Below are 14,309 nucleotides of genomic sequence, written 5' to 3'. Positions count from 1 at the left end.
TAGGGTGCAGAAATGCCAGTTCTGTGCTCAGGTCACACATAAAAAGATCATAATTTTCAATATCTGATGCCAGTCACACTGACAGAGGAGCTATGGACTGACTTTCCTGGCAGTTCCTCTGATAGACTTGGTGCTCCCCTTCCTATGCCATAGATCCACATGATAGTAGGAAAGCAGTTTCAGGGTAATGATGACACACACAAGGGGTCAGCAGCCATCCAACTAAAAGTAAGGAGAGAAAAAAACATTAAAACGGAGCAGGACCTAACACACCAAGTTACCACAGCTTCCTAAGTGTGGACAGTATAAGAAACTCCTCTCTGTTTGCTAATCAGATAGCAGATATCTCTGTATATACAGCCTGATAGATGCATCCAAAATAGCCATCTATCAATGGCCATCTTGTTTAAAATGAGATGCAATGACACACAACTGCTTTCTGTGCTTGTATGACTGTATTTTATTTTTATATATACTGGGAACTAAACTCAGTCAAGTTGCATGTCAACATAGATATAGTGTCTGCCATGGTGGGTCCTCCTAGAACTGAAAGGATGGGAGCAGTCAACCTCATCCCAGTCTGAATTTGTTCAGCAGTGAGATACAGGGACCTTAATGTGATACATACTCTGCACTGGAAAGGGCAAATGGGACATATTGTCAGCTAGTACGTCAGTAACACCACCGATAAGTGATCATTTGGCAACAAACGAGCACATAGAAGAGCATGCCAGAAGAGCTGTCATCTGCCACTGGATTTAGAATAGGAAGTAACTGTGGTAGGGTCTGTTTGTACTTTTCACTAGCAGCCAGTATAGATAGTTAAAACCATAGAACACAGGAGAAAGAAACCCCTTCACTCTAATACATTTGTCTCTTCCCAATCATCAACTTTACAATTTAAATGGTGCCATTAAACCTTTCTTGCACAAAGCAAGCCCTACACAACAGCCCATACGGCTGGGACACTTGGAAAATTACTTCATTCACTATCATCTATTATTCCACTTCACTGAATGCCAGTCATGTCCATCTCATCCCTCTGTTGGGTGGGCACACAGAAACAAAGAAACTGCAAGATCATAGAATTACAGACTGGTTTGGGCTGGAAGGGACCTTAAAGCTCATCTAGTTCTAACCCCCTGCCACTAGAGCAGGTTGCTCCAAGCCCCGCCCAACCTGGCCTTGAACACTGCCAGGGATGGGGCAGCCACAGCTTCTCTGGGCAACCTGTGCCAGGGCCTCACCACCCTCACAGGGAAGAACTTATTCCTAAAATCTCATCTCAATCTCCCCTCTGTCAGGTTAAAGCCATTCCCCCCTGTCCTGTCCCTACAGGCCCTTGTCCAAAGCCCCTCTCCAGCTTTCTTGTAGTGCCTTTAGGCACTGGAGCTGCTGTAAGGCCTCCCCTTAAAGAGCCTTCTCTTCTCCAGGCTGAACCAGCCCAGCTCTCTCAGCCTGTCTCCAGAGCAGAGCTGCTCCAGCCCTTGCAGCACCTCTGTGGTCTCCTCTGGACTTGTACCAACAGCTCCATGCCCCTCTTGTGTTGTTGCCCCCAGAGCTGGATGCAGAAGATGTTCTTAGTCTACTCTTAAGTAGCCCACCCTAGATACAGAAACACAGTAGCATAGACGTTCGGAGAAAGAATCCCATTTGCTGCAACCTCCTGAAGTTTGCAGTGATTTAGGAGTTGTTTCAGCAGAGGGAGCCATTGCAGTACACACCACGAACTGTGAAATAGGCCAGTTCAAGGGTAAAAACCTTTTTGCCTCCTATAAGCATATTTTCAAAAGAATCCTTGGCTGTATCCAGGCAAACGTGTGCCATCCAGGCAACTACATGCACTTACAGCAAATGCACTGGCTTGCCCTGAATATCCTGTGATCGATCTTTAAACCTACAGAATCATTAGTAATTACATTTTAGTATCATAGCCTAAGCTTACAGTTTTAACATGCATTAGAAAGCTGGCAGGTCCTCAAGTCATGCCCACTCAGTAATTCTGCTACATAAGGACCAGCCTTTTCCATGATAATCAGCTGGTTCCCCTTACTGGTGCCCAAATCCATTATTTTAAAGGCCAGATGTCACGACCACAGAAATGGCTGTGCCTGCTGAATTGTTATGTTGCAGGATAACCCTGGGTGATGGAACAAGGCTTTCAGAGTATTTACACACACACATATTAAGGAAAGTGCTACAAAAAGAGAATACCATAATGTAGGTTTCCAGAAATATATTCACTTATGAGTATGGCTCTTTAGAGGTTCTAGGAAGACAGTTATAATCATAAATTTAGGCATAAGCCAATGAGCGTTTCATGGTACAATTAGAATTCAAGATAAATGGATTAATAATCCCCTGCCCAAGGATCTAAGTAAGAAGAAACTGCATTCAATCAAAGGCTTCTGTTGACATTATACATTACTAAAGGGGAATTGGGATTTTGTATCTGCTTAGTATGCAAACTCATTACCATGTTCCCTGATGTAAGCTACACACATATACAAGCGGCAGAAATTATTACACTTAATACAGAAAGACAGAATGCCTTCAGGAACTGGTGCCTTGTGTTTTGCATGCTGCATAAGACAGTCTCACAAGCCACACCAGAGTAACTTTGCAAGTCTGCCCCATATACTTTTAAATGCTTTGTAATTTGGAGTTAAAGATCTCTGACAGTGACAATCACACAAATTCTAGGACATGTGGCCATTGTATTCCTGGTCTGATTGTAAATCAGGGTAATAATTCTAGCCCAAAACAAATCTCTCACCTGGAGTTACAGCCTGGATTCTACAGACCACCACAGCAGGGAATATGACACTGAAAGCAAGTTAAGAGGCTGCACCACCAAGTCTATGCTTTCAGCACCATGAAACTACAAAAGACACAAATAGTAGGTTATTAGATTATACAGCTTAGCCTTATGAGTAATATGATCATTAGTTTAGAATTTAGTGAAACTGATTAAATTTAAGTGAAATCGAGAGCTCACAGAAGAGCTAGACAGAGACCAAAGTCAGGCACGCAAGGAACTTCTGCCATGCATTTCCACTACAGGCTGAAGGTTGAGCTTCCACTACATCACTCAGTCCCAGCCTCCAAATCAATGTCTTTTCATTGCAGTAATTCCTGTGGCAGTTTTGGATTGAAGCCGCTATTGAAATTGAGGCCACAAAATCCTTCCTATTGGGGAATAAATCTAAATTTAGACTCATCTTCAAATGAATGTATGAAGCTGATCTACCTCACTGCATTACTAATGTTCTTTACAAATATATCATGTCTTGAAGGCATTTTGTTTCCCTCATTGTCTATTTGGCAAAGAGTTGGATTCAATGCTAATTTAGATGCAGTATTTTTAAGGTGTCATTCCTAATCAGCTCTGCAGAAGCAGCTAACTGTTCTGGTGTGTGCAGTCAGAGAGAACTGTGACGAAGACATTACCTCCTCAACTAATTATATGGAAGGAAACTGAATGCAAGGGAAAATGAAAAGTAGAGGAATATTCTGGATTTAAAATGTAAGCTCATGCAGGGAAACAAAATGAGCAATATCTATTAGGAGCAGGAGCTGAGTGTCTATTTTCTAGTGCTTGTTGTGGGTTGACTTCAACCAGCAGCCAAACACCCATCTAGCCTCTCACTCATCCCCCTTTTCTGAACAATAGGGACAAAACAGAAGGAAGGTAAAAAGACTCATGGCTGAAGTTTAACAGGGAAAGGAAAAGCAAAAAGAAATTAATTCACTACTTCCCATTGGCAGGCAGATGTCCAGTTACTGCCTGGGAAGTAGGGTCTCAGCACTCGTAACCATTGCTTGCGAAGACAAACACCCTTCCACTTCTTTCCCTGACCTTTTATTGCTGAGCACAATACCATATGGTACGGAACATCCTTTGGTCAGTTGCTCCAGTCATGTCCCTTCCCTATCTCTTGCCCACTCCCTGCCTACTCCCTGGAGGAGGGAGCGGAATGTGCTTTGCCACTATGCAAGCACTGTTCAGCAACAGCCAAAACACTGGTGCACTACCAACACTGGTTTAGCCACAAATACAAATCAGAGCATCATACAAGCTGCTATGAGGAAAGTTAACTCCATCCCAGACAGACCCATACAGTGCTCTGTAATAAAATAATTCTTAAAGTTTAAAGCCAAAGTATGCTTGAATGCCAAGGATGTTATAAACAACATGCTGCCATTTTAAGCAATTGCATGAGACCTTTATCTTCATGGTTTGACTCACTTCATACTTCACATTATTCAGATCTGCTAACTATCTCTGTGTTTCTACTCTTTGTGGAAAATGGGCACCAAACTTCTGTGTGCACCAAGAAGTCCCCAGGCACATCTGAAACCACCAGCTGTTCTGACACTGGCCCAACTGTCTCTGCTGGGACACACCAGCATGTCTCACCTGGTTGAGATTTTAATTTCCTTCACTTGGTTCTATGTACCACTAATTTTTGTACCACACGAACACAAGTCATCCATGCAGGAAACCTACAAGCCATAGCTACAGGAGCTGTGAAGCCCATCTTTGGTACCTCATGTCCCATTGATAATTACCTCCTAACAGAGTTGGGCATCTAAGAGCTGTTGCAGATTAAGCCTTGGTCTGTGGAATGAGGTCATTAGGATCCACACATGCCATCATGTTTCACCTGAAGTAAAAATGGCTGTCATCCAGTCTGATCTCTCTACCAGAAACCACAGAAGTGCAGGCATTTAGAAACTGTTCTCAGCCTGGAGAAGAGAAGGTTGAGTGGAGACCTCAGAGTAGCCTTCCAGTATCTGAAGGATGCTTTCAAGGATGCCAGAGAAGCACTCTACACCAGGGACTGTAGTGATACACACCACATGCCTGAGTTTCAGTTGTGCACTCAGGATTGTTAAACTAGGATTAGACAGTGACATTTGGGTTCCACTGAAGTCAGTTGTGTCATCTAAGGATCTTAAGACAGAGAAAAACCCTGCCAGCGTTCCTGATTACCTGATAACAAACACAAATAAGAGAAGCAAGCCATACTATAATCCTATATGGTATTTGAGATGCTAAATGAGAGAGGACAAAGCCTTAATATCAACCCTAGTTTGTGAGGGTTTAGTCCAATATGTAGAGATTGAAGATTCCTCTGTCACTTTGACCTTAAAAAGTAAGGTAAGAAGTCACAGCGAGTGGTGCTTTGGGCCCCCATCAACATCCTGCAGCTTCTTCAGTTATCTTACTACATGTATTGAATGTCATTTAAACTACTCACAGTGGCTGTATCACCTCACTCTGTTGTAAACCACATACACATGCTGCCATGACACATCTCAGCAACTGTGCAAAACACACATAAGCCTGCTCTGGTCAAATTAAAATCCCTAAGAAGAAGCAGGTAATGTTTTCCTTTCCTGAATTTATTTGATATATTCAATTGGCTGAATTTTGTGGTATTCAATGTTTAAAGAAGTACACAGATGGGAGGTAACAACTGTCCCTTGACTTCCAAGTTTTCATTCTTTCCCATACTTTGCAATCCTATCGTATCTGGAAGTAATTTGGATTTTACCCATCACACAGATTTAACTTCTGCAATATTTTGCAATAACTCAGTTTTGGGCAGATGTCTTTGCCTCCTTCCCCTTTTTCTCCACCACCACCTTCTCTCAACACATCTTTCCATTTCTTCTTACACACTTTTGATCCTTTCTTTACTCCGGTTATAACGGATGCTGTTATTCCTTGTCTCTGTAAAGCTACAGGGTCTGATTCGGCCCTCAGACTACATCTGTTAGTGTAGCTCCATGTGACATAAAGGGTTGTGACTTTACGCAAATGCAGGAGGTGAATTAAATCTCCAGTTTACAAATCCTCCAAGTACAAACAGACTCAGTTATGACACAGGACATTCCTTTTCTTTCAGGTGATACCAGGGAATAAAGGTTTAACATTGTGCCTGCTTGCTTAAGCAGTCATTGTGCTTGGTGAAGCAGAACCGTAGGAGTCAAAGTTGCTAGAATGGTGCAGCAGAACTGTAGGAGTTGCAGCTGCTAGGCAGAATTATAGTAGATAAGATTCATAACATTTAAGACATTCTTGTTTAAATAGTATCCATAGAAAGAAAAGGAACAAAAGATAACCAGAGTAACAAAATTTGCAAACTTGACAAGTTTCTGCTTTAAGATACATAAAACCGGCTTGTACCGAACCTGAGGTTTGGATAGGAGCCGAAACCCTATTGAGTCTGTGTGAAAGTAAGAGGTTACTTGCGGTGATGAAGAGGAACTGCAGGCCTTCATCCTCACGACCCCGAACGACCACCACCAGGAGGCACTGCACAAGCACATCCGTGGGACAAATGCCAGACCAATTATAATACTAGACGGGATTAGGTTTTGCATATGAATTAGGTGTGAAGCAATCTCATGTTTATGTAATCATTATATGTAATATAAACAAACTGAGTGGCAACGGAAAGGTGCACATGCCTTTGGAGGAGCAATCCCGCATGCGCCTCAGCGCTGAACAAAGAATGCCTACTTTACAACTTTAATGAGTTGTGGAGTCTATCCGTGTATCACAGGAAGGTCTTGAAATTCTATTTATGAAAGTATAATACTGTTTAGGATGCTGGGCTCGTGATGCATATGACTTCCTTCTGCACCTGAGAAAACGCGCACTTTCCATTTGAATGGCTGTCTTCCTGCACACACTGCAAGCTTCCCTGTTTAGCACAAAGGTGTGTTTCCTAAACCTGATTAAGCAGAGACAGAACAAGTGGCAATGGCTTTAACCTGCCAAAGGGGAGATTGAGACACCCCATCCCTGGCAGTGTTCAAGGCCAGGTTGGACGGGGCTTGGAGCAACCTGCTCTACTGGAAGGTGTCCCTGCCCATGGCAGGGGCTGGACCTGGATGAGCTCTGACACCCCTTCCTACCCAAACCGGGCCAGGAGACTACGAATACCAGCCTCTAGGCGGGCTGCGACAGCAAGGGCGGGCTACTCCACGGCGCATGTGCGATTTCGCGCTCAAGGGGGAGGGTGGAGGGGGGTGTGTGTGTGACGGGGAGGCGAGGCGCAAGGGGCGCTGGGAGCTGTAGGCTCTAGGCCAGGGGGACTTTAGGGTTAAGGACAGGCTGACGGCCTTTCATAGAATCTCAGACTGGCTTCGGTTGGAAGGGACCTTCAAGCTCATCCAGGTCCAACCTCCTGCCACAGGCAGGGACACCTTCCACTAGAGCAGGTTGCTCCTTGCCCCATCCAACCTGGCCTTGAACACTGCCAACATACACCACTGCTTTGGGCAACCTGTTCCAGTGCCTCACCACCCTCACAGTAAAGAACTTCTTCATATATAATCTGTCAATTATGAGGTTCTACAACATTAATTTTTTTAAAAATTGTATATCTTTGCAGTAATAATTAATGCTTATAAAGCGTTCCTGGGTTTTATGACAGTTACAGTAGACTGCTTGGAAAACAAAATAGACTTTTTGTAATACTGAATCTTATTAATAAAGCTCACTGCTGTCTTTGGGGTTAGGTTTTGTGTTTTCATGGCAGGGACAACTTTTGATTTTTTTTCCCTGTCATGCAGGGATCAAAACTGGAAATCCCTCTGTGGCTTGCTAAAGGTCTGCATGACAGCAAGCGAAGAATAATTTCTGTGGAACTGCCAAAGATTTACAAGGAAGCCTGGAGGACAGTGTTGAGCGCTGATGCCACTGTGGTTGATCTGCATAAAATGGGGCCATACTATTATGGATTTGGCTCCCAGCTCCTCAATTTTGACAATCCAGAAAACCCTGAGATAGCTCAGGCTATCCTGCAGGCAAGTATCAGAGCTAAGTCTTGAAAAGTGATTGTACATTTTTCATCTTCCTCTTGTTCCCAGCTGTTTTGCAGTCTTCAGGAGGAATAGCCATTTGTTTTAATTGATCTGACTGCTGTACTGATGATGGTCCTCTAGATCAAGCTGTAGGATGACCTTTTTGGCAACTGCACAGTCTGGTGGTAGAAGCCTCAACTGTGCACCCAGGAGTGTAATTTTAGCTTGGACTTTCCTCACTGTCAATATGGCATTTCATAAAATCCTGTAAAACTAGAGGAGACATAAGATTATCTAATTGTGCCCTGCAAGCCAGGATTAATTCACCCTCTATACTTTCTATTTTTCTACTCTGTTTTTAAAGCTCTGTAATGATGAGACTTGACACTGCTCTGGGCAATCCATTTCAGTGCTTTGCCATCCTAATCATAGAAAGTTTCCTCTCATGTCTAAACTAAAGCTCCTTCACAGCAATGCAAGCTCTGTTCTGTTTGCCTCATCCAAAGTAAACGCTGAGGATGGATTATTCTCTTCTTTCTTGCAGCAGTCCCAGCTCATTTGCCATCTCTTTGTGGGCCATGCTTGCTAACCTCTGATTGTCCTTCCCGTTGATCTGCATGCACTGTGATGTGCAGTGCCCTGAGCAGCATACAGTAACCTGCTCAGGGCTTGTGCTGATGGAAACAAAAAGAATACTGTGTGAATTTTGTAGGCTGTGATGCTTCTTGCTCCTCATAGTGCAGCACCTTTTTTTTATGATGAAGTGACATTGCTAGGTGTTTGATTTGCAGCCCACAGTAAGATGGTACAGACTGCATACACACAGAGATACTCCTTTTATTGTATATGTACAGTTTCCCATTTCTGCCTTAATGTAAAACTTTCCTTAGCCTCAGCTGAATTGCCTCCTATTGTTTTCACACCATGTTTTTAATTTGTCAGAATCTTTATGAATTAAGAGTTTTGCTATCTAACATGCTTGCTGTCATCCCATCTCCTTCTCCTACATGTTGTTTGCTAATTTAACAAGTGTAACTTCTATTCCTTTGACAATTAATATATCAAATAGTACTTGGTTCCAGATAGACCCCTGTCGAACTCCATCCAATTTGTTCTTCCCTCTTGGTAGGGAGGATGTGTAATTGTCTTCACTGACCACCCATAGTGACCATGGGTGCCCCATGACAGGTACCAGTGTGCTGGTTTTCTTCCCTTTGTAAGGCCTGTCCTCCTGTCAACATAGGAAACTAGGGTGGGCTCTCAGAGTTGGTTCCTGGCAAATCTATGTTGGCTGTTACTCCTCTGTTTTCTCGCAGAAGTTTATGTATACTTCATTTATTCCAGTACCTTTCCAGAAATTGATACTGATGGATGTGTAATTTCTTGGCTCTTCCTTCCTCCCCCTCCATCTCCCCTGTCTCTTTTGAAGAATAGATAACATCTTTGCCAGTTTCTAGACCTCTGTTCTCCTTAAGCTTTTAAAGATAACCACTAACAGCTCTGAGATTTCTTCCACCAGCTCTCTAAGTAGTCTGGGATGATTGCTATTGGCTTTTTTTTTTTTTTCTCTCTTATTTCTTAGATGAAGGCCGATGCAGAGAGGCTTTAAAGCACTACTGCTTTCTTAGAGTTGTCCAGTGAAAGCTTTCTTTCTGCACTGGAGAAGGTGACCACACCTTTTCTTGTCTTTTTGCTTTCTGCTAATGGACATCTTGGGGAAAAGAGCCACATTAGCACACATTACTGACAGAAAAATCGAAGTACACAAGGTATGCTTCCCCCTGATTAAAAGCAAACAAGAGGGGAGTTGTGCTGACTTAAAAAATAAACAAAACGTAAAAAAAAAAAAACTCTCTCCCAACCATTTAGGGACTACATATGTGAAGGGTAACTATTCGGTAGCAAAGCCAATAAGAGAATTGTTAATTTAGAATGTATCATTTTATAAATCTCTAAAATTGTACAGCTCTGATGATTAAAATCAGCTTCTGAAATAATAAAACACAGTTCTCAAAGACTGTCAGCCTTTTTTTTTAATTCCCAAAGGCAAAGATAAGGCAGGAAATAAAAATCCTTAAATATGGCTTGTTGCTTAGCTTTTCAAAATTTATTAGTTGTAGATTTGATTATTTTTTTTTAATTTGATTTTTTTTTTCACCTATTTCATGGCTTAGTGTTTTTTTCAGTATATTGAAAGTTCTACAGTGGCAGCTTGGCTGAACTTCCAGGCCCTTTCACAAGTTGCCATTTGAATGTTCCTGCAGCAGCTGCTGTGGCATGAGATCTGTCTACCTTCTCTAAAGCAGTGATTGCTTGTAAAGTGAGATGAAATAGATTGTAATTGCGTTATACCTTGTGCTGTGCTCAAGCCTGTCATTAGGAAGGAGCCAAAGTCTGATAGTGTGCTTGCTTCCTTCCCATCCAGTAGATCAGGCACTGATCTCCCAGGTCAGTCAAGAAAAGTTTTGTCTGTGTAGCCAATGTTAATAGGTGCTATGCTGTTTGCAGACCTTTGCCCAGTTGGGAGCTTACACCCAAAAGTAAGATTCTTAGCATGTGAGAAGCCTGTGTTACCTGTCAGTAATTCTCCTTATCTTCTTCAGACGTTTATTAGCCGATTTCGTCATATCATGGACTCCTCTCAGAATGCCTACAATGAAGACACATCGGCACTAGTGGCTCGGCTGGATGAACTGGAGCGAGCCTTGTTTCAAGCTGGCCAGAAAGAACTGAATGACTTCCAGAGCTGGGAAAAAGGACAGGCTTCTCAAATTACAGCCTCCAGTCTGGTCCAGAATTATGGAAAAAGAAAGTTCACAGAGGTGGATGGTTAAAAGCCTGAAGAGTGTGCAGCTACAGTGAGGAACACCAAGAGATTTACAGTCTCTCTGTCACAGAAGATAAAGATGAATCAGCTTTGGGGAAGGACAGGCTCACTCTCCATTAGTGGGAATTCTTCTCTGTAACATCTTCAGATCAGACTAGGGCAATTTTTAAAGGCAGACAGCAAGGATATAAGAAAGAGATGGCATCACATTACTGGACAGCTTTACAGCTTGCTCATACCACTCCTGAGGTTTTGCATTTCAAGTGTGTGCTAGGTGGCTGAAAGGATATGAGAAGATTTTCTGGGAGGGTCATTAATATTTATTATTCTTTATCTCCCCAGCTGACACTTAACAATACTGGATCTATCTAGAAAAAAAGTGTAATTCAGTGTATTTCATCTTGCCCTTCCCATTCCAGCCTCATGGGAATAGCTAATGCCAGGTTCCCTGTTCTTTGGAGAGCCCTAGTGATGTGGGAAAATGATATAAACCACATGAAATTTTATTCTATTTCTTGAGGCAGGAATATTTTTCTTTACTGACTTTTGTACATAGGGTTAAGCGCCCCAGAGAAAAATGCCGCCTTTAACCCATGGAGCAAGTGAAGAGGCCATGCAGGTCTTACATGCTGCCTCATCTTTTCTCTCCCTGGGTCACTGTGGTCTTGATGCTGCATGAGTTGAAGAATGTTCTTGTTTGATGCAACTAGCTTGCATGATGGATGTGCTGGGTGTTAAGTTCTCTGCTTGTTTTACAGGAGAGGCAACAGAAGACAACAAAGAGTTAGCCTTGACTGGATCAGAAGCAGCAACTTTCATGGAACCTCTCCCCCATTACCAATTTCTGATCCATCTGTCTGCCCATGGAAAACTGTTCTAATTCCTAAATTTGGTCAGTAGAAGGAACAGAGCAAATTTCCTAATTTCCTTCCTTTTGATTCATCTAAATGATCCTAGCAAAATGATCCTAGTAAATGTCATTCTTGCCTGTTGGCACCTTGCTGAACAGCACAGTGGTTGTCATCCTGTGTGGGTGCGCTTAAACCTACATTACTTGAAGTCCTGTTGAATTGGAGTCAGAAAGCACATGGCTATCTCTGTAGGACTTAGTTCCTGCAGTCATCAGGATGGTTGTCCTTTGGAAGCAGGTATGGGATGTGGGTGCTTCTAAGCATCTGTAGAAGGTGCACCTAAGTTGAGGAGGCAGACAGGAGTGATATGGTGTGCTTTCTTTTGTATGGCATTACCGGGAGGTGACAGCAAGATCCAAATCTTGGGAGATGTTGCTGGACCTGCGGATGCGCTTGGATATTGGGGACTTCAAACTGGAAACCTCAAGTACAAAGGGTGCATGGCTATTTCTTGGCCAGAGGAGTGAAAGCTCTGCCTCTGGAGGTGGTGAGAGGAGACAGCATGCTGGTGTCACTGACATCTTGGTGCTCTGCCTCGGCAGCTCAGGGCCAGCTGTCCTGCCAGAGAGCCTAACGGGAAGCTGTGCCTGACAAAGTAGTTGAAGTATGTGCAAGATAAATGCTGCTGCACTTAAGAACTTAATGGCACATAATAGCCTGTGCATTTTAATGAAGCTTTTGTCTGTTGTCCATTTCTGGATTTTTATGATGAATAAATATTGTGTAAGGGGATGTTTATAATGTCAAATGTCTATTGTTAATTTCCCTGCAGCAGGAAAATCAGATATAGATTGGAAAGTGCAGATCTCTACAAAGCCATGGCCATGATGGATAACGCAGTCCTGCTTGTGTCATTTTTCCTCTTACAAGTAACATGCTTGGAGCTATGTTCGTGCAACCATGCGAGATTAGAAGTAGTTCCTGTCTGCTTTGTCCCATGTGGATGAGAGCTGTTTACTGAAGTCATAAGAGACACTGCCAAGCAATCAATAAGCTATTGATTTTATAAATTGCATTTCTGTGAAACATGAGAGGGTGATTTTGTGTTTTCTTGACTTTGGTGTGGAGTGGTGGTGGCAGGTGGAAATTCACAGTCTCTATATTCGTACCCTGTAGCATAGACTTCATGTAGCACATCAGAAGCTGTGATGAGTGCTTCAGCTCCAAGGGGGACAAGTTTAGGTGCATCTGTGATTGGATCTTGTTTAGTGGTGGACTTGGCAATGCTGGAGCAAAGACTGGACTTGATGATCTTAAAGGTCTTTTCCAACCTGGTTGATTCTGTGATTCTATGATTGTGTGATGAGAAGCATTTTTTAATGGAAGGTATATTTTAATGAGATGGTGTTTTTGAGATCTAGTGAATTTATAAGCATAATAACTAGATCATGAATTTCCTGCATTTGTAACAGCATTTTTCTTCTCTGTGCTGGGTGCAGACAGTTGCTTATTTGCCAACATTTCATGCAGCTACTCTCAGAGTGAGGACAAAAGAAATCCCTGGAGTAGTCCTCAGTGTCACTGGGTTTTTGTAACTAGGCAATGTCACTTTTAGTAAACCTGAGTGTTTAGGAGTGAACACCAGTAAAACCCTTAAAAATCTGATGCTGTAATTTTAAGTAACAGTATTTTAGTTAGTCAATTTGATGTTCTGTGGATTTTTTTTTTTTTCATTTGTTGCTGGCTGGAGTGTTTTTTTCTGTTCAGAAATACAACAAAGGGGTCCCCTGTACTTTTTACAACACAAACTGCCCTTTATAATTGTGCTGTAGCAAACTATATAAGATAGAGGAGTTGGACCTTGTGTGTTTGCAGACTGGCACAATAAACCCTCATTAGAGAGGTCTAAAAAGGACTTAAAAGTGTCATTTCTCCCTGTGTCCCTTGGCTTTTAAACTGGAGGACTACTGATCATGAGAAAGCAGTCAATAGGCACCCTTTACAGGATTGCCACAATGGTTTTCGTTGCTTGTTTTTTACTGGATTGCAAAATTTGAGATGTTCATTAGTTATGCATTCACAGGGAATATTTGTTTGGGTCTTAATGGCTTGTTTTTGAAAAGATGTATGAGCTGACCTGGCCTCCATTTCCCTGAAGTGAGGAGCTGGACTCGATCCTTATGGGTCCCTTCCAATTTGAGATATTCTTTGATTAGCCCCGCCTAACCCATTTCAGGATGATGTTTGTCCAGCCAGGGCTTTAGGAGATACCTCTGCAGGAGAGCCCCTGGACTCCCTTCACAGTCTGTTTCCATGCCTGTCTGCCACCTATGATGAGCAAAGTCGAAGCTGTGCATTTACTGACACCCCTGAAGACAGGGTCAGACAAGCTTCCTGGTGGTGAATTCCTGCTGGAATGGTTAGTGAAACCAAACCATTTTCTTCACCTAAGTGTTACATTAACTTCTCATAAGACTCTAAGCTCCTCTTGCTTATCTCTTCAGTGTATTTTCTTGGAGCAGGTGAGGCAGCATAGAGGGTGGACCCCCAGTTAGATACAAATAGTTCTGAAATGTAGCTCTCAAACAGCACTTTCTCACCTGTCTAAATTACCCTTTTACAAAACACCCATGTTTCTTCCTTGGTCTTCTTTGCTCTAAACAATGTCTTTGTCCTCTGGCGCTGGTTTATTTTCGCTCAGTCAAATGAAGGGTTTCGTTGCTTCTGCCGCCCTGGAAGCCGTTAAGTTGTGTCATTCAGATCCAACAGCAACCAGGAAGAGCAGCAGCAAGAAATGTTTGGAGAACTGA

The 14,309-nt window shown here is 42.7% G+C and overlaps 2 protein-coding genes across 2 annotated transcripts in view; both read left to right on the top strand.

Annotated features, from left to right (window-relative positions):
• EDC4 (enhancer of mRNA decapping 4) overlaps positions 1 to 14,309 on the top strand; it is a 227,129-nt gene that overhangs the window by 68,376 nt on the left and 144,444 nt on the right. The gene's annotated exons all lie outside the window — the stretch shown is intronic.
• On the top strand, positions 7,555 to 11,148 carry GINS3 (GINS complex subunit 3). Its single transcript, XM_057412950.1, has 2 exons — positions 7,555 to 7,824; positions 10,425 to 11,148. The coding sequence occupies exons 1-2, from the start codon at positions 7,585 to 7,587 to the stop codon at positions 10,653 to 10,655; spliced, it is 471 nt and encodes a 156-aa protein (XP_057268933.1). The 5' UTR covers positions 7,555 to 7,584; the 3' UTR covers positions 10,656 to 11,148.

Source organism: Pezoporus wallicus, unplaced genomic scaffold (assembly GCF_028554395.1).
Source record: "Pezoporus wallicus isolate ANWC-B61680 ecotype Strahan unplaced genomic scaffold, APGP_CSIRO_Pwel_v1 contig_13006, whole genome shotgun sequence".
In the NCBI taxonomy this organism is placed as follows: Eukaryota; Metazoa; Chordata; class Aves; order Psittaciformes; family Psittacidae; genus Pezoporus; species Pezoporus wallicus.
This window is presented reverse-complemented; position numbering and strand designations above follow the sequence as displayed.

Coding starts and splice junctions, on each gene's coding strand:
- GINS3 (XM_057412950.1), top strand. CDS start 7,585: ATGCAGGGATCAAAACTGGAAATCCCTCTGTGGCTTGCTAAAGGTCTG. Junction 7,825..10,424: donor TAGCTCAGGCTATCCTGCAG/GCAAGTATCAGA, acceptor TATCTTCTTCAG/ACGTTTATTAGCCGATTTCG.